The sequence below is a fragment of the Ascaphus truei genome, chromosome 17 (genome assembly GCF_040206685.1).
Source record: "Ascaphus truei isolate aAscTru1 chromosome 17, aAscTru1.hap1, whole genome shotgun sequence".
NCBI classification, from domain to species: domain Eukaryota; kingdom Metazoa; phylum Chordata; class Amphibia; order Anura; family Ascaphidae; genus Ascaphus; species Ascaphus truei.
Genome location: NC_134499.1, coordinates 27031988 through 27052408, shown reverse-complemented (window position 1 = coordinate 27052408; position 20421 = coordinate 27031988). Strand labels below are relative to the sequence as shown.

The following is a 20421-nucleotide window of genomic DNA, read 5'->3' as shown; positions in this document are numbered from 1 at the left end:
TTCCAATATGCATGGACGATGTAGGCAGTACACCATGACGGCATAGTGATCCGGAGGACAGAGTGTATTCCCACCACAGGCCCACTTGTGATGAGGCACTATTGACACTATGCAGTAGATTTACAATCTAACTATTACTAAGAGAAAAAAAAAGGACAAGTACCTCCCCAGGAGTACCTCCCTAGTAGTGAGAGCTACCAGGGGAAGAAGCACAGAGTAACTATATTGTGTGACACCAGTTAGTGCCTGTTCTATGGCGAGCATTACAAACAGATGTGAATAAAGCTCTTGTTTGCACTATAAAAATTCCTAGCGCCCTTACTGTTATATCTGCATATCCATGGCCAGCACCCTGAATAGGTATCAGAAACTGAGCACAGCCATGTGTATACAGTATATATGCTCATATATATGCAACTCAATGTAAACTCCTTTAGAACCGTGCAAGGAGGGTTATATATGAATATTACATTTTTTTTAAAAAAAATTAAACAATTTAAGCAATTTTACGGGGAAAAAAAACTTAAACATGAGAAGTGTTTCAAGATTGAAAAGACCTTTAGAATTCCTCCCACGGTTTTCACCTCCCACTTGCTGTCATGGTTCAGCAACGCAAAGCTTTGCTCCAGCTGAAATCTAATCCCTTACGTTTTGCTGCTTTAAACATGATCCCTTAATCAAGTAATCAGAAATAAATCGCTACTCGACTCCTCGTGTGCAGGGAGGGTCTCCACCCGATTGCAAAATATTGCACAGTCCTCTGTGCCACATCCAGTTTTCTAGATCTTCCATCCCACTCCTAGATAATGTAGGGTATTTGCTGTCCGTAAATTAAATATAAAATTAGACGGTTTTCTTAGGAGAAAAAAAATGATAATTTTATATTTAATTTATCAACAGTTTAAATGGAGCAGCTCAGTGAGCCGATTTTCTTCTTCTTCTTCTACATCGCACCCAAGTCAGGTTACGAACCCAGCACCTGGGAGATGAGAGGCACTGCATGGTAGGACTTCAGAGTCAGAACATGTTTTTAACATTGGGTTTTCACACTGGTCTGCTGTGCAGAATGATATGCAGAGGGTTAACTGCGGGGCATCGGACCGGGTTTGGGTTTTGAAGCAAAAAAACAATCATATTCCTTTTTCTTTGGGGCAAGCAGACGCAAATGAAGATGTTGTTCTTGACCAATATTTTACTGTGACATTGCGTTAGGTTATTTATTAAATGTTTTACCAGGAAGTAATACATTAAGAGTTACATCTCCTTTTCAAGTATATTCTGGGCATAGTTATGATGACAAATACATGATTACATTAAGTGAGCAAGGTTATCTATGCTATAATTCTAAGTTGGATTCCGTTTGTTTGTTTGTTTCCTTGTATGTCCGAAGTATCAAAATCTCAGAAACGGCACCATGTAGCACAACAAAACTTTCACTGGACATTCTGCTGCGGATTTGTAGGTCAACGCAAATATTTTGAGCTTCCAATGTGACTCACCTCCCAAATAATGGACTTTCTAAGTTTCCCTCGGTTGTCCAGCAAAAATGTTACAGCAGGAGAGGGGGTGGGGGGTGTCACTAAGGGAGGGGGCGTGTCCTTGCCTGGATCGGGGCTGTGTGTGTTTCGGTGTCTCTGTGTGTGTGTGTTTGATGTGCGGGAGAGATGTGCCAGCGGGGGGGCGGGAGGGTGGGGGAGAGGGGGGGGAGATGTGCCAGATAGCGGGGGGAGATGTGCCAGATAGCGGGGGGAGATGTGCCAGCTAGCGGGGGGAGATGTACCTGCGGGGCAGGGGGACCTGTGCAGGCAGCGAGGGGAGATGTACCAACGGGGGGGGAAAGGTGGGAGGGGGCGGGGAGATGTGCCGGCAGCGAGGGCACAGGGGGAAAGGTTTGCGCACCCCTCGGTTAGATGGTGCAGTGTGCCAAGCAAATGTGTGTCTGTGAAATTATGCACCGACCTAAGTATCTATCATCTCCATGTTTTCCTTGTTTTGTGACAGATCGGAGATGGAATAAAACTCCCTGGGGAAGGATTTGCAAATTATATGGATGAAATTTGGGTTAGAAGCTTCTACTGCTGGGGTGGCCAACTCCAGTCCTCAAGGGGCCACCAACAGGTCAGGTTTTCAGGATATCAGTGGACTGATTGAGCCACCTGTGCTGAGTCAGGGATATCCTGAAAACCTGACTTGTTGGTGGCCCCTTGAGGACTGGAGTTGGCCGCCCCCGTTCTACTGCATGTATTGTACAGGGAGAAAAATAATGTCAGCACTAATAAATATATATATATATATATATATATATATATATAGCAACTGTAAATATTTCTGTATATTCATTTGCATGTCTTAGACAGGTCTGCAACCCTGTTTTTCACCATTATCACCCAGCATACAGTGCTTCCACTGCAGCAAGGGATTCTGGGACATGACATGCAAATGAGCACACAGTGCCACCTTTTATCTCAAGCTCACATTACATGAGCAGCCCTTAGCCAATGCATGCTGCTTTAAACACAGCTTTTAAGCAAGGACTTGGGAGATGCAAAGTCAGTTAACCCACTCACAGACATGTTTCAACCTTGATGGGTATCATCAGTGTGAGGTAGGCTTGCTGACATTTGCTCATTTGAGATTAAAGATAAATTAGTACAAGGGCAGAACGTATGGAACATGTGTAGGAGATATTTAAATTCTCGTTCATGAATGTGGAAAAAAAAAAGCCGCTCAAAAGAGAACACAGCATACTGGGCATTTCTGTTCTGCAGATAAGAGCAAGATATTTCTAAAGTGGGTCAGGTTTTAATAAGGGAAAAAACATAAATTTCCATCACAACCTACGTCCCTTCTATACTTACTACATATGTAGAAGCCTTTTTTTATCTTTAAATGCAGCACCAAATGTTTATATGACACACACTATTCCTTGTGTCTTCCCTCCCCTCCGTGTAGACTGTAAGCTCCTTGGGGCGGACACCTGCCTATTGTCTCAGTTTGTCCTAACATGTATGTACTCTTTTGTTATGCAGTACCATGTTATTTTTCCTCCCTCTCACATTGTACTGCGCTGTGGCGTATGTTGGCGCCATCCGAAAAAGATAACCGTAGTAACCTAAAAACCTCATCCTTGATACCCGCGCGGCTTTGCAAAACCATTCTCGCTCCAAAAAGCGTTTCAAGTCAAAATTCCTAAATGTAATGACTGCCTCAAGAAAGATCTACCAGCTTCTCCTGAAATATGCAGCACTGCATAGCGGTGTCGAGCATCTCTATAAGAATCTAGTCTACCGCCACTTTTAGGATTAAACTGTGCAGGGATGTGCCTTATCATAGGTAATAGTAATCACTGCTCTACCTTAGTATTCTAGACCATATAGGTAAACACAAAGAGGTGCATGGGAAATAGAAACATATTATTTACAACAAAAGTGATCCAGAAGGACCACCAAAAGAAGTCCCAATGTGTGGCACTCTACTCCATAATAACAATATCCAAAGGGACAAATCCCAAACCATATAGGGAAACAGGAGGTTAAAAACACAAAACAAAAAATTATTTATTATTCTATTTCAACACTTCTAAATAAAGACACTAATTTCTTATGTATATTTTGTATTATATAAAAACAACTAAAAATGGATGGCGCTGGAGTATGCAAATATATCATCTATTTCTCAATAGATGTGAACGTATGCATGTAATATGCCAAAACACATTAGATCAGTGCGGTGTTACAGCGATCTATGTGCTGTTATATGCTATATGCTGTATCTCGTATTGTAACCACAATAGCCACATTGTAGCTGAACGGTACTATGCAGACACTGCATCTACTACTAACTAACCATATAGAGTAACAACCTTTATTGTGGGCAATACCTGTGTCGCAATAGTTTAATCTGAATGTATTACGGTGATACAAATGTTTCATTTGGGTATGAAAGGCCTACTAGTGTTCAATGTCTGAAAGCTGAATTGTAAGCTTATTGTGGCTATTGTGGTTACAATACGAGATACAGCATATAGCATATAACAGCACATAGATCGCTGTAACATCGCACTGATCTAATGTGTTTTGGCATATTACATGCATACGTTCACACCTATTGAGAAATAGATGATATATTTGCATACTCCAGCGCCATCCATTTTTAGTTGTTTTTATATAATACAAAATATACATAAGAAATTAGTGTCTTTATTTAGAAGTGTTGAAATAGAATAATAAATAATTTTTTGTTTTGCGTTTTTAACCTCCTGTTTCCCTATACGGTGTGGGATTTGTCCCTTTGGATATTGTTATTATTGAGTAGAGTGCAACACATTGGGACTTCTTTTGGTGGTCCTTCTGGATCACTTTTGTTGTAAATAGCAGGGATGTGCCTTGCCTGAAAATGCTGCTGTTGTATTTATTTTGTTCCCACGGATCATTATGTTCCAGTAATAATCACCAGGAAAGTCCCCCTCCCACAGGAACATTACAAAGCAAGCTCATTGAAGAGAGTCGCATTGAGTGGGCAGTACAGCTCAGCAGCTGTTATTAATGGGAGATGAGTATTTATTTGGGCGCTCTATCTTTCTAGGTGGTAAGAACGGTAGGTACACTGTAGTTACACCCACTATTACAGATGTGTCAAATTCCCGCCGAATTAAGGGAAACGTGCATTTAAAAAATCATTTTAACAGGTAAATTCACAAAAATGGCAAACTTTGTAGAAAAAAAAAATAATCCCAAGGCATTAAAGTCCATATGTAAGGTCACATCGCCCGTTATAATCTGGCAAAAAAATGGCAAAATGTTGGTGAAAAGATCAGGTAAAATGTAACAAAGTTTGGGTAAAATTTCAATCAATGAGAAAATTTGACAAAAAAAATGCAGAACAAAAAAAAAGGTTTGCGAAGCAAGTTTGCCAACATTCGCACAGCTGTACTCCTTATTGCTCTACATTGCAGAAGTGTAACTTTTTGTGGCGTTGAACGTGAAAATGCAATGCATTCTGAAAACTATCAGATCTCAGCAGCCAGCAGTTTCCTATCTGTGGTGTCTCCGTGTCGGTATGCGTGTGCCCTACATAGCAGGCAGAGAATAACGTGAGAGCAGAGAGAGATGCAGTGTCCTGATCTGGCATATTGCCCCTGACATGATTCTGATTCTGGGTTTTGCACTCGGCGAGTGTTATTGCACGCCATTACCCAGAATCCCTGGCTGCAGTGAAAGCATTGTATGCTAAGCATAGGAGTGCTCAACCCCAGTCCTCAAGACCCCCCCCCCCAAAAAAGGTGAGGTTTTAAGGATATCCCTGCTTCAGCACAGGTGGCGTGATCAGAGGCTCAGTCCTGGTGCAAAACATCTGTACCCTATGTGTGTGTGTATATATATATTTTTTATTATTATTATTATTTATTTTTTTTAAACACCACTTTGAAAATCAAAAGATTTTCTTGTTTGATACATTGGCTGCATAATGTAACCTGCCCCATTTTGCCTTTCCGCTACTTCCTGCTCTGTATAAACACACAGGAAGTACTTCCTATGAGACGTCGGCAAGTGGCTGTCTCACCCGGTAAGCCCCTCTCTATATTATATTTTTTTCAAGGTGTGCATTGCTTGATTTTTCTATTATTGGTATTTACCCTATATAAAAATTCCCCTCATTTTAGAAATGTATAGGGTTACTGGAAAGTACCTATAATAAAATTCATAACATGGTATTGTGCTGTTTGATACAGTATTTTATTTAACTTTGACTTAAACAGATAGCCAACACAATTGTCACAAAGTATGTAATAATCCAGGAAATAGTGGCCTTATACTATTGTAACTCTGTTTTTTGCAGGACAGGGCCATTAAGGCCGAGTTTATAGTACGGGCTACGGTGACAGTGTGACGTCAGCCATTGCCGTGCTGCAGTGATTCCTGCACTCTGCAGGAGACCAGAGATCGCGACTGGGGGGGGGGGCGTGGTGGAGGCATGGCCGTGAGCAGTTTGCCCTCATTGGCTGAACCGCTCACGTGCCGCTGACGTCACGCGGAGATCGCTGCTGAAGTCAAAATCCTCTGACTCCCAGCAATCGCCGTCGCACCCATTGTGGGCACCTGCGGAGTGCATGTTCTTGCTACGGCGCTGCGCAACGTTGCAGTCGCCGTAGCAAGTTATATAAACTCGGCATAACTCTTTGCATGCCACAGTCCACCCCCACCCCCCACATTACGATTACGTGACCTCTCCTTTGACCTATCACGTGATTCCGACCTCACTGATGACACTAACGAAGATGGAGTCCTCTGCCATTCCTGCACTGGTCCAGATCGCCCCTAGGAACACAAGCTTATAACCCACCCCGTAGTCGCTACGTCATGAAGCGGAATGGGACATTCGGTCATGCCCGTTTTGCCGTGACCAAGTCGGTGCCGGCGTTCGTCCACCGAAGGACCTTTCGCCGCAGCCGCTGGACACTCAGCCGCCTGCCGTTTCGCCAATAAGTTAATTTAAGTGGTTTTGGGGTAAGGGGTTAACGTTTTTAGGGTAGGGGGTAACGTTAGTATTAGGAGTTAAGTTTAGGGTAAGGGGTAAGTTTAGGGGCTTACCTTAGCTGCGAAACGACCAGCGGAGAGATGTCCCAGCGGCGAAATGAGTGGCGGCTAAATGGCCGTGACCAGATGTCCGAGACCGTCATGAAGCCCCTGATGTACCAGACCACATGATGTGGTGGCTCCATTATGGGGCCCTCAAAGGGGTTAACAGTGGATGCTCCCCCTTGCCAGAGAAGCTTACAATCCAAGCAGCATTTCTACATGCAGAATGCAATTAAGGGTCAGACTGGGTGAACGTTAGGGCGTTGCGGTAACACTTGCTCCAGAAAGGAATTCCAATGGTTGTCATCCTGGGTGATTCATGCTCAGCCAAATATTGTTTTTGATGAAATGGTTAACCCTTTCAGGTGAGGAAACAGGAAAGGAAACATTGCAGGCTCCTCCTGCAGAAGATTATTTGTATCAGCCAAAAATGTGCGTCAGAGAATGGTTAGAACATGTTTTTGTTTAGTAGAAATGATTTGTAAAACATTTCAGCCTGTTCCTTGCTTCTTGGCATAAATCCCCCTCCCCCAATCCTTGGGATCTCTTTCCTAATCCTGGAACCCAGCCATAAACACACCTGCTCTCCTACTGTTCCTCCCTCTCTCGGCTAATGGTGTTAAGCCATCCAATTTAATACCGACCAACCTGAAATCTCACCTCATAAATGAAGCATCCCAATAACCAGAAGTGGCTGCTGTCCCACACCCACGTCTCTCCTACCAACCAGTTTCCAAGCACTGCCACCTACTGCACTTACACTCTCGCCTGCTGCCTCTGTAAGTCTCCCAACATACCACTAAAGATTGTAAGCTCTGCGGGGCAGGGATTTCCTTTCCTACTGTCTGACTTTGCTGCGCTTATTGTATTATTATAATTCCCTGTATTGTCTTTGAAAAGCGCTGGGTACACTGTTGGTGGTATATAAAAGATATACATACATAACAGCCATTATATGCAGGGATTCACTGAGCTCCGATACAGGTGATCTGCGTCCAGCCACCCCGCTGTAATGGTTATTGACTTGAAGGGTAGTTAACCCCCGCATCGCTGTGCCATAACTTGAAATCGGACAACAGCGAAGCTCCACAGAATTTAATAGCAGATCAGAACCGCCTGGCCCGCACTTTCTCCTGTAGCGAGAGTGTTTTTCCCTTCCCCACTTCCCTCCTTGTATTCCATTCTCCTGTAGGACCTCAGAACACATTTGACCTTTGGCTTTCTTTCAAGATTTAGGCTATTAGCCTCATGTCACCACAAGCAGATTGGACAGCGGGCAGACAGCCTCGCACAGAACACAGGCTTAGGTTAAACATTACATTTTAAAGCTGCAGACAAAAGCAATATCCTACGTGTTTGTTTGTTTTAATAAATCAGTTCTGTACTATGAAAAAATATTTGTAGCATTTTTTTAAAACAACTCTGAATGACAATTTTTATGTAACAAGCATTTTTTGTTTCTATAGCAACCATTTACAAAGTCACATCCCCTTCCTCTTCTGAAACAGGCTCTGGCACACCCCTTTTGGAGCCCTGCCTTGTCTCTAGCAGTGCACCAATTGTATCTAGCGACTGCCTGGTCACGTGATCTTCCCCTCAGAACTTTGCTTTTTGAGTCCTCTTCTGCTGCACTGACAGCCATTTAGTGAACCCCCAAGCTGAATCTTCGCCAATCAATCACAAGAGATCAGATCAATCACAAGAGATCGGATCAATCGGCAACTTAGCGCATTTCTTATCATTGTGTGGATTTTATTGATGCACATATTAAAGAGGGCAAAAAAAAAAACCCCCCACACAAGTACAAAGTAAAACCCCCCCAAAAAAATGATTAAATATTCTCGGGTCCTGGTAAAGATGAACGCTAGATAACGGCCTCCTAAATGGTTGCTACAGAAACCCAAAAGGTTAATATATTAAAAATGGCATAAAGAGAGGAAAGAAATGCTGTTAATACTATCTAATACTACACAACTGAGTTATTTAAAAAATAAAACACATTGGATTTAAGGCAATGCTGCTTCCATTCCAGGGAAAGTCCAAATGCATGGCTCTCGGCACCCTTTATCCGCTGCTCGAGTGGCTGCCGTGTCCAGCCTTCTCCTCCGGTTATAAAAACATGCAACAGAAGAGAAGCAGAACGGGGTCGCAGGAGTGCAGCGTATTTATTGATACAGATGACAAAATTGTGGTTAAAAATGCACTCAAGAGTATAGCCCTGAAATGTTATCACGAAACGCGTTGGGACATTAATGGTGCAGGGAGATGCTCTGGGGGCAGGTCGCTGTGATGTGGCAGGTCACGCGATGGCCGAGGACGCGCGGTCCGAAACAAGGAAGGCACTCTAGCCGGACTCGCTACTAAATACAGTATCATTTATGCGCACTTGATATCACCTACTCCTGCGAGTGCGTTTTAACCAGTATCAATAAATATACTACACTATGGAGGTCCCGCTGGGCTCCTACTGCTTTGCTATATTCTTTCCTTAGGTGCGAGTTCATACTCACATGAGAGGCAATCCAAGCTAGGGATTTTGTTCTGCAATTTGTTTTTAGTAACAGAATTGAAACAGTGCGTCACCAGAGCTGAACCCCATTCATTTCAGCTCCGGGACTCCTAATTCCAGAGATACTTACCTCCGTAGGGGGTACCGGTAGCCGCTCTGACTAGCTAGCGGGGTTCACGTAATGGCGGCGTTTCAAAGCTCCCGCGTCCTGTGGGCCAATAGGAAACCGTGACGTCATCAGATGCGGCTTCCTATTGGCCCGCGTGACGCGGGAGCTTTAAACTTTGCAGAGATACCGGAACCCTTTTGAAGGTCTGTATCTCCGGAAGCAGGGGGTCCCCGGAGCAGAAATTAACACGGTTCAGCCTCGGAGACCCCCCTGCTTCAACCCTGTGTTAAAAGCCAGTAATCCTATTTCTTTCAAAGAGTATGAATTGCTCCTTTAACACACAACTAACATTGTACATTTAGCGATGGCCATTACTGAAAGTTTCAGTTTGGCTCCAGTTTTGGGCGTACATTTGCAAAGCTAATTAACTTAAAATGATACATCTACTATTAAAGTAGTAGATAATGTGTTGTATTGCCAAGGGCTTTCTGTCTCTTGCCAGAGAACGGCTTCCCGCACAAGGTACACGTGGCTTTGTTATTTGTTGAATCGATGCCAACACAATTCACACACGATTATTCTTTCAAAATGACACACTTTACCTAGCAAAACGAGCTTTGGGCATTAATAATTCATTTCTTTTTAAAGGCTCCATTCCCGACAGTGTTTTGTTGCAGGCGAGCAATTATCCCAACTCCTGTTCCCACATTCCCCTCACTTTCACAGACAGACAAACCAAGTTTCATTTGCAGTCTTTATTAAATAGAAGTTACCTGGTCCCCAATGAAGCTACTCATTACTTTCTGGTCAAGATAGAAGGGTGAACTTGTGCGTCAACGCGTTATTTAATATTCAGGAACTGCCTAAAAAAAAATTATATATCGACATGCTGCAACATTAAAGTAAAGACGACTCTGACCAACAGTGTAATACTCGAGATTCGAGGAGACGCTCAGTGAGTTAGGCCGCGATTATAGTGGCAGCGACGGCGCGCATCGCGAGAACAGACCTCTTCTCTATGAGGCCGCCCAAAGTGCGCGACCCTCGAGAAGACAAACAATGTTGTATTTGTCGCACGCCGGCCCTGTCACCTGCGCGGTTCAGCCAATGAGGGCGAACCACTCACGTGACGTCATGGCCACGCCTCCGCGTCACCTCGGACCTCAGTGCAGGTTTCACGCGAGCGACAGGCGCGCATGACATCATGCGCAGCCCAGTATAATCACAGCCTTAGAGCCAAACTATTAGAGAAGCCCCATTTCTCGTCTCTAAAGACCTGTGTTCGTCTCCAGTCGCCACTGGAGAGCCATGCTATTGGTAAAACACTACTGCTGTTTAGAACCGTCGGTAGGAAGCAGCAGGAGCAGTCAAACAAATAAATGGTATCTCTTGGCTACCATATTGGTTGTGGAGCTACTTGAAAGCACCAACTGTCAGTGTATCCCAAATACAGATAAGAGGCACGCTGCACAATCTAGACCTGTGGTACTCAACTCCAGTCCTCAAGACCAACCCCAACAGGTCAAGTTGAGGATATCTCAGCTTCAGCACAGATCGCTCAATCGAACACTGAAACATTGATTGAGCCACCTGTGCTGAAGTTGAGATATCCTCAGAATCGGACCTGTTGGGGGTTCTTGAGGACTAGAGTTGAGCCCCCCTGATATAGCATTGTGAGTGCCAGCAGCCACCTTCACAGGCAGTTCTATGTACATTGTATCTGACCTGTATATTGCAAGAAGAAATTGCCCAACCAGAATATTGCATCCAAGAATCGCCCAATCAGAAATCTGCATCTACACTACATTTGATTGATTCCACGTGCACATGGCTTCTTTCGGCCATCCATACCAACATCAAGTAAAAACAAAGAGTCATTGATTATGTCATCTGTAATCCATAGGCCAGAAAGGAGTCAAATCGCTCGTACTACAGGGCTGCAGATGCACATCATACCTAATTTAATGTCAAATGCAGTAACATTTGCCAGCTAGTACTATGGAGGACACATCAAAAACCATTCGGTCTTGGGTCCAGTCACAGAGTACTGGAACCTCTGGTTCACAAGCGCTTGAAAAAATAAACATTGTATGGGACAAAAATGTAACATTCACATTAAAAAGAAAAATATATATAGAAAAACAAAAATAAAGAAAAAAAGGGGATCACAGGTCCCTTCACAATTTTGTCGTCCACCTCCTCATTTGTTCTTGTAGTTATGGGGTGGCCAACTCCAGTCCTCAAGGGGTAGCAACGGGTCAGGTTTTCATGATATCCCTGTTTCAGCACAGGTGGCTCAGTTGAATCAGTCAATAATTGGTGGGAAACACAATGCTGGACATACAGGTAGGTTGCTGTAGTGCAGGGGTGGGCAACCCCCGTCCTCAAACAGGTCATGTTTTCAGGATATCCCCGCTTCAGTCTTCGACTGAGCCCCCTGTGCTGAAGTAGGGATATTCTGAAAACCTGACCCGGTTTTGGAGTTGGACACCCCTGTTGTAGGCTGTCAATCTAGTTTGTATGTGTTTCTATCTGCATTTACCATACAGCTAATCAACATTTGTTTTTACTCGATAACGTTTTTTTTTTTTATTCTTTAGCTTAAATCAATCATTAACAAAAAACGACCAAAGATGTTATGTAAAAGAATAATTAACCAGTAAGCTGCTGGGGGCTGGCAAACAAAGGATGACGTCTCTCGCAAGTCTCTTTCACATGGATACGCCCAACAGGTTTCTTGTACAATAAACTCTTTACTGGAGATTTTCCCTGCGTGTGCGTTACAAGGCCCGGTCCCACAACCGCACGTTGCATGCAGTGTGTGCGCCGTTTCCAGAAACGCTGCGGTTTTAACCAGGTCTGTGACCGTTTACATATTTAGACAAACACACTACCCGAATTTGGCACCTTGAATGACACAGAACGAGGTCATATTCCTCTCAGCTGGGTCTGGACGTGTTAACCCGCGCAGAATGTAGCAGGAGAGTGAGGAATGGGCACGTTGGCTCTGCACACCTCTGTCCCATTCAGCGAGAGACGACGGTAACAGGAGGCAGAGCACACAGTATTTCTGCTGAATGCCGTCATACACTAGGCACAGCGGTGTGAATGGAACTCTTTCGCCGGTGGTGGCCGGGTCTACAGCAATGCAAAGGGCAGGGGGTTCTCCAGTCCTCAAGACCCTCCCAAACAGTCAGGTATTAAGGATATCCCTGCTTCATCACAGGTGGCCCAGAGACTGACCCACCTGTGCTGAAGCAGGGATTACCTGATCTATTAGAGGGGCGGGGAGTAAGGGTTCTTGAGGATTGGAGTTGAGCACCCGTGAATTAAGGCAACAGAGAATTAACCCCTTTCGTGCCAGGCAGTTACAGGGTTTTTCGCCAATCTGCCTTCCCGGCTCATTGAAAAGAATGATGACATCGATGCGCACAGATCAGGTGACACAGGCACGCTTACCGATATTTTACTTTGCACTGACCCTCCCTGGCACCAACAGGTTGCCAGCAAAATTAAAACAAGCACTAAAAGAGTGAAGGAGACGTCTTTTGGACCCATCGCTGTCAAACGAAATGACCTCGGTGTTTGGGCAAAAGTGACGTTAATAATGATGTATCATTAAACGGGGGCACTTTGCCAATGCTCCCGAACAGGACAAGGGACGGCTTCATTAGGCTGGGACAGATTTCAAGCATGGCAAGTTTTGTGCTTTGCGGCCTTTCATTAACAGCGGTTTATTTATTTAAAAAGGGTCGTTTGAACCTGATGACAGGTAAAGCATAACCCCGTTAGGAGAGACTGGGAGAGCTATGGAGGGGCAAAGGTCGAGCGCTGAAATGATGTCATTGAGGTCAAATGCAGCGGGCTATTATAACAGCATTGTAGGGTAAGCAGCTCTCCCCTGTGGAATGGGACTTAAGTGACAGAGCTGCACACACTACAACAGGAGTAGCCAACTCCAGTCCTCCAGGGCCACTAACAGGTCAGGTTTTCAGGATATCCCTGCTTTAGCACAGGTGGCTCAGTCAAAGAAAAGCAGGGATATCCTGAAAACCTGACCTGTTGGTAGCCCTTAAGGGGCGGAGTTGGCCCAACCATGCGCTACAACTTTACAGGAATCATTAGGGATGCATTCATTTTTACACGGGATAACAAAAACATGCTTTCAAACACATACACTAAACACTTCTCTTATGCTGCAATTGTGATCAAGCCACGAATACACGTTTCTGCAAGTCACACCTCACACGGCTGCCTCTAATGCAGGGGCGGCCCACACCAGTCCTCAGGGGCCACCACACAGGTCTGGTTTTAATATCCCTGCTTCAGCAGTCTTTGACTGAGCATCTGATTGAGCCACCTGTGCTGAAGCTGGGATATCACTAAAGCCTGGCCTGTGTGGTGGCCATGGAGATGGCCGCCCCTGCAGTAAGGCTACCCTGGTCTCATCCATAACCCGATTAATATTGTTGAGTATTTATATTAACGAAGTCACAGTTTGGTAGGCATACCCGGCAGACATTTTTCAACGTCCTACAGCAGACAGGTAAGGGTGCGTGTCACTGGCTCTATGAAGCATCAGAAACAACAGAAGACATTGGCGTTTAGAAGCCTTGCGTAGCATTGCTTTCAAAAGCAATACAAAAGTTACTGACAATGGGACCCATGAAAGACATTCGTTGATAATAAAATAGAAAGGGCGCCTAAAACGAATGTCAGCGTGTTTGTAAGAGTAAGTGCACCTTTAAAAAGGTGCAAATCCAAGCTGGGTCTCCCCCTTCCCCCTCCCTTTCATTTTTTAATACAAGTTTGAAGCAGGGAGTCTCCAGAGCTGCACACCCGTTGATTTCTGCTCTGGGGACCCCTTGCTTCTGGAGATACCACCATCCCCTTCGGAGGTAAGTATCTCTGCAGTTTAAAGCTCCCAGTCGCATGGCCCAATAGGAAGTTGCACTGGATGACGTCACGGATTCCTATTGGCCCACAGGGAGCTTTCAAAAGCAGACATACTGTGTAGTGAACCCTGGAGTGGTTACCGGCACCCCCTACGGAGGCAAATATCTCCGGAAGCATAAGGTCCCCGAAGCTGAAATTAATGGGGAACCCCTGCTTCAATCCTATGTTAAAAAAAAAATACCAGCTTGGATTGCCTCTTTAATGGATCCCCAAATATCTATCGAGTTGGGTGAGGAGCACACGTCTTCCATCCGGGTTATGTTTGCAGAAATCTGGACCGCCTCCATATTATTACAACATATGCACAGTACGCGTCATGCACCTCAGCAAGAGAAGCCGCGCGTCTCTGCCCCCCCACCCTGGTCCCCCTCCTGGTGTCACTCTCCTCGGTTACTTTTTCTTCTTCTCCTGCGTGCTTGTGAACCAGGAGTCCAGGAGCTTCTTGCTGTAGTAGATCTGCCAGCCGTGAACTTGCACGGCCACCACCATCACCAAGTACATGACGGACACGGCGGAGAAGCCGAAGATGAAGCGGTAAGCCTTGCCGTGGCGGTAGAGCTGCTGGGCCATGGGGAACATCTCCATGCTGCCGTAGATGAGGGGGGCGATGGAGAACAGGCCCGTGCTGATCATGGAGATCACCAGGTAGCTGATGTTGTTGCGGGGGAAGGAGAAGAGACCGAAGAGGGACGGGACGATGCTCAGGAGGTAGGGGTACTCCCACTGGTAGGGCATGGCGACCACATCGTGGGGGACCAGTTTCATGTGCGCCACGCACATCTGAGTTACGAGCAGCATCCAGATCAGCACATGTGCGTAGATCAGCCTCTTGATCTCCGACTTCAGCGACACGCTGCAACAAGGCAAAGACGAAATCAGGGTACCAACTTGTGGGTGTCGATTCCCACATTATGTATACAGATAAAGATGTAGTAGTGGATGCAACCATTTATCAAGGCATTGCATGCTATGTATGGCAAGGCAGATCTTGGTTTTAATCATGCTGTATTCTGGAGACTGTGACTTGTAATGTTTTGGGCTAAAAAGTGCATTTGTTACGGTTTCTTCTCCAGAAAAATAAAGGCGTGGGACTCGTGAGTTCTAACACCTATGTTATTATGTCTATGAAAATGTAGAAAGGATTACGCCGTTCGTATCATACCCATCACTGTAATAACCAAAAGGTTATCGCACATAAAAACGACCAGGGCAAATAAGAGATAATCTTTAGTGGGAGAAATGACACCAAATAGATACCTACGCGTGAGTTCCAACAATGCGTGCTATAACTCCAGTGCCGGCAACATGTCTGGCCCAGAGTATATTCACTCACTGCCGACTGGTGTCCCACACTAGTGTGTGCTGGCTTCAGAAAACCAAAAACGCACACAAACAAACACAGGTGGGGTTTCCACCTGCAGTTGAATATATAAATATATATTTGTAATAGATAGTGTCTACTCGTGAGGAAATTCAAAGCTCTATACCTGAGCCCAATCCCCCCACAATAACTCAGACGGATATAAAATATCCAAATCTTAATATGGTGCTTAAATGTTATTTGTTGAATCAGTCAATAATTGGTTGAGAACTCAATGATGGACATACAGGTAGGTTGCTGTAGTGCAGGCGTAGCCAACTCCAGTTCTCTCGTGCCACCAACAGGACAAGTCTCCGACTGAGCCACCTCTGCTGAAGCAGTGATATCCTGAAAAACAGGGCTGTTGGTGGCCCTTGAGGACTGGAGTTGGCCCACCCCTGCTTGTTGAGCAATCCATAAAGAACAGAACTGCAGTGCCCTCTGGTGGCTGTGTATATAATTTACACAAATAATACATTTGTTTTATTATTATTTTAGAATTCACGTGTGAATATTATTTAAAAAAAAAAAAATTATATGGCATGCTACTTTATAGACGATCTTTTATTCTTTATGTATAGACTATTATATCAGAGAGAAATATTTTTAAACAGTGGCAATCGCCAATAAACGAATAGGTGACATTTTTAGAATTTGACATTTATTGTTTCGGACGTAAAACTGGGGCGGGTTGGGCTGGGAGTCCCAGTGACTTTGGGGGATTGAGGGGGGGGGATGGGGGAGTCTCAGTGACTGGGGGTTGGGGAGTCTCAGTGACTCGGGGGGGGGGGGAGGGGGGTGCAGCCTCAGTCACTGCAATATGGAATTATTGCCTGGGTTAAAGAGGGCGCCATTATCGACTGATTCACAGTTTTAAGTCTGCAATGGAAAAGATGGCTCCAGAGTCCTGCAACCCGTGTGAAACTGGGTAGTATAGCTAGTTCTAAATAAAACGAGAACAAATAAAGATATATAATGTGTTCATGTATATTGTTGGGGTATTAAGAGATGAATTCCACCCAGGGAGAGATAACATGGAAGATGTGCAGTCAATGAGACACCTCATGTAGTTATGGAATAAACACTGCCACCTGCAGGTATTAATTCTACCCTACAACAGTCTCTCTCTGCTCCTATGACTCAGTAGTAAGAGACTCCCCGATTGTCCAGAACACACACAGACGCTGCATCATTCTATACATGGGGCGGCCAACTCAAGTCCTCAAGGGCCACCAACAGACCAAGTTTCCAAGATAGCCCTACTTCAGCACAGGTGGTCAAATCAGTCCCTGCTTCAGTACAGGTGGCTCAATCAGTGGCTCAGTCTTTGAGGCACCTGTGCTGAAGCAGGGATATCCTGAAAACCTCACCTGTTGGTGGCCCTTGAGGACTGAAGTTGGCCACCCCTGTTCTATACATACCTCATTTGGTAGTGGGTAGCAACCTTCTCTCTGTGGGTGAAGTCGGTTCCATCTGTTCCAGTTGCCCGAGGACCTAAGCGGGAGGCCATTGCCAATACTAAAACCTTTACAAGGAGAAGAAGGGGGGGGGGGAGAGAGGTGGTATCAATATTGGAAGCACGCACATTCATGTCTTAAAATAAAGGACAACAGAAATCTACAATAAGTACAATTGTCTCCTAAAAAAAAACAAATATAGTTATTGGAACTGGACACTTAAACACGCCGTAAATAACGGAGATTCAAAGGGACATGTGTACGGCTGTTGGAAGGTAGGAAGACCATTAGTTGTTGGTGGAAAACCTTACACTGCAATGCGCCATCATATTGATTCGGTGCATTGGTTCAGCTCCATAACACGACAGCTTCTTATAGCCGCATGGAAACATGCATGGATGTTACACTACACCAGGGGAGGCCCACTCCAGTTTTCAAGGGCCGCCAACAGGTGAGGTTTTCGGGATATCCCTGCTTCAGCACAGGTGGCTCAATCAGTGGCTCACCGATTGAGCCATCTGTGCTGAAGCAGGGATATCCCGAAAACATCACCTGTTGGCGGCCCTTGAGGACTGGAGTGGGCCACCCTTGTCCTACATCATACATTATAAACAATATCACAGAGAAATATTCAGTCCCTCCCTAAACCTTCACATTCGCCTCCTCCCAGGGAGAGAGAGGCCTTTTCTCCGTGTCCCTGTTCACCCGATCAAGCTGCCTGTTGGTGAATTATTAGCTGGCGGTTTAATGATTTTACCAACCTTTGTTATAGAGAAGGGTACACACCCCTACTAATGCTGTTTGGCCACATCCTAAGCAAAACATACCTCTTAAAGGGGCAGTGCCACCTAGGGTGAAAGGGAGGCGAAGACAATGGCATGTGTAATAGGTCAAAAGTAGCTCATGAACATTTTCATGGTAACCCAAAGCCGTGGAAGGATCTTACAATCTTTATTTCATATATTTTGGTGAGAAGACTCTTTGACCGTCTCAAAGCCCCCAGTAAACTGTTAGATTTGATCTGTACTATGTTTGCAAAATTATTATGAAACCGTCAGCCAACAAACACGTATAAGTAGCTGCCACAGACTTCATGACAAGAAGCAATATAGTCATTATGCAGAAGATACAAATGAGTAAAACCATTTACTGTAACGGTGACTCATTCTAAGGAGCCAGTTATTCTGATAAACTGTTTACATCTCCTTTTAATACAGGATGGCCCAGAGTCATGTAAGGATGCCAAGCTTTAGCACGCCTCTACTCCCTTTCATATGAATGGGGAGCCGAGACGTGAGCTAAGGACTCGTTATGAAAGCAGCAGTTCCCTTTGGTGGTTTTTTCTCAGGATGAGCAGCAGGCGGTACTGAGATACTTACCTGTAAAAGTAGCACATTCCAGTCCTCTCCAAAGAAAACAAAATGGTGGCCTAAAGCTTCCACGTTACACGGGCCTATAGGAAGCCATGGTGTCATTCCTCAAGCTTTCTATTGGCCCGCATGGCATGGGGGAGGGATTGAAACACCAGGGAGTACTGATGCTACTTTTACTGATAAGTATCTTGAGAATCAGGGTGGTCTCGAAGCTGAAATTAACACAGTTCAGCACAGAGGACACCCTGCTTCCCCATCCTGGTCAAAAAAAGGGAGGGAAGGGTACGGCTGCTTTAATTCTGTTATGAGAGGGATGATGTGAAGCACCCCTTCTTAACCTTGTAATGACAGAAAAGGGTCTAAGTACCTATTATTATTATAAGAACGTTGGGGCAGTCCAAGGATCCCTTATTAACCCTGTAGCTATACAGAAGAGGTCAGGTGCGTGTGGGCCCATCACTTAATAGCGGTCAATGAGTAAATAAAGAGACATTCTAAGGATATCCCTGTTTCAGCGCAGGTAGCTCAATCAGTGGCTCAGTCCTTGACTGAGCCACTGATTGAGCCACCGGTGCTGAAGCATGGATATCCTTAAAACATGAGCTGTTGGTGGCCCTTGAGAACAGGAGTGGCCAACTCCAGTCCTAATACATCAATACTAACTCCAGCGAGACTGAACCCACCGATGTCTGTTACAGACCCTCCGATACTGGCCACATACAGGAGCTTACAAGTAAGAGAGCACCTCGAACGTAACGGTACCACATGGAAAGATCAGGCAGGAATAGGTACAACTGGTTTTAATAGGTGCAGGACAAACAATGGGTAAAATGCCCACTAAATACTGTAGGTACAGTTGGTGTGTGGTTATAAGGCCAGTGATGCAGAGTGTGAGTGATGCTCAGCCATGAGGTGTGGGGCTCTCTCTCGCTATGTGGTGTGGGTGTGTGAAGTCAGTGATGCTGTGAGTGCAGCTCTCCCATGGTGTGTGAGGGCAGTGATGTGTGTGAGTGAGGCTCTCCCATGAGGGGTGAGGGCAGTGATGTGTGTGAGTGAGGCTCGTGATATGAGTGCGGCTGTTTCATTGAGTGATGCGAGTGAGGCTCTCCCATGGAGTGCGAGTGAGGGCTTCATTGAGTGAGTGATGGCCCCTCATTGCAGACACACACTTATCAAATGCTTCCCAAGCATCAGTGTTAACTCCTTCGGGGTCTAGCCTGCGACGCTTATTAATGGTAGAGAAGCGCTTTATAGCCCTGAAGAGAGAAGGCCAGCTCAGCACCCACTCACCTCACACCTACTGTAGAACCCGGCCCAGCTTCCCAGTCAGCGCTTCTCTCTATGATGACTTCCGGGCAGGTCCCAGCGCCATGTTGGTACACCCGGAAGTCACGGTGTCAACTGATTTCAATGGCTGCTTGAACTGTAGGAATAGGGAGGTGTCTTTTAGTGGGGAATGGGAGGTGTAACAGTTCAGCTGCTGGGCATGTGCTTACTGGCAGTGAGACTGGGGGGTGGGGATATTTTATGCATTATTACACTAACATATACCTTTCACCCAGAAAAAAACCCCCATACAATTGTCTATTACATCTACAGATATCAGGAACACACAACTCTCATTGCCTTCTTTATCACATACCACCCGTGCATCTCACAGGGATATAATGCAGTGATATCTGCGGGTGCGTGCACCAAAACAAAAATAAATGGCATTTTAATGGGAATGCTAATATAGGTCACATTACTGAACACATGGGGTGGTGGCATTTCTCCCTGGAGATGATACTGCAGTCCTAAGCCGAATGTTTATGGCCAGTGGGAGTTGGTATGTGTGTGAATGGTCACAGACAGCGGTTTCTGGGAGCCTGAGGGCAGTAAGTCAGAGCAGGAATGTACATCACTGACCCCCTATACAGCACCGACCCCCTATACACCACTGACCCTCCCTATACACCACTGACCCTCCCTATACACCACTGACCCTCCCTATACACCACTGACCCTCCCTATACACCACTGACCCTCCCTATATAGCACTGACCCTCCCTATACAGCACTGACTCCTATGTAGCACTG

The 20421-nt window shown here is 45.3% G+C and overlaps 1 protein-coding gene across 1 annotated transcript; it reads right to left on the bottom strand.

Annotated features, from left to right (window-relative positions):
- Positions 1-9936: 9936 nt before the first annotated feature.
- Positions 9937-19779, bottom strand: JAGN1 (jagunal vesicle mediated transporter 1). Its single transcript, XM_075574400.1, has 3 exons — positions 19633-19779; positions 16934-17037; positions 9937-15005 (listed from the first exon to the last, which is right to left on the bottom strand). The coding sequence occupies exons 2-3, from the start codon at positions 17020-17022 to the stop codon at positions 14543-14545; spliced, it is 552 nt and encodes a 183-aa protein (XP_075430515.1). The 5' UTR covers positions 17023-17037; positions 19633-19779; the 3' UTR covers positions 9937-14542.
- Positions 19780-20421: the final 642 nt, after the last annotated feature.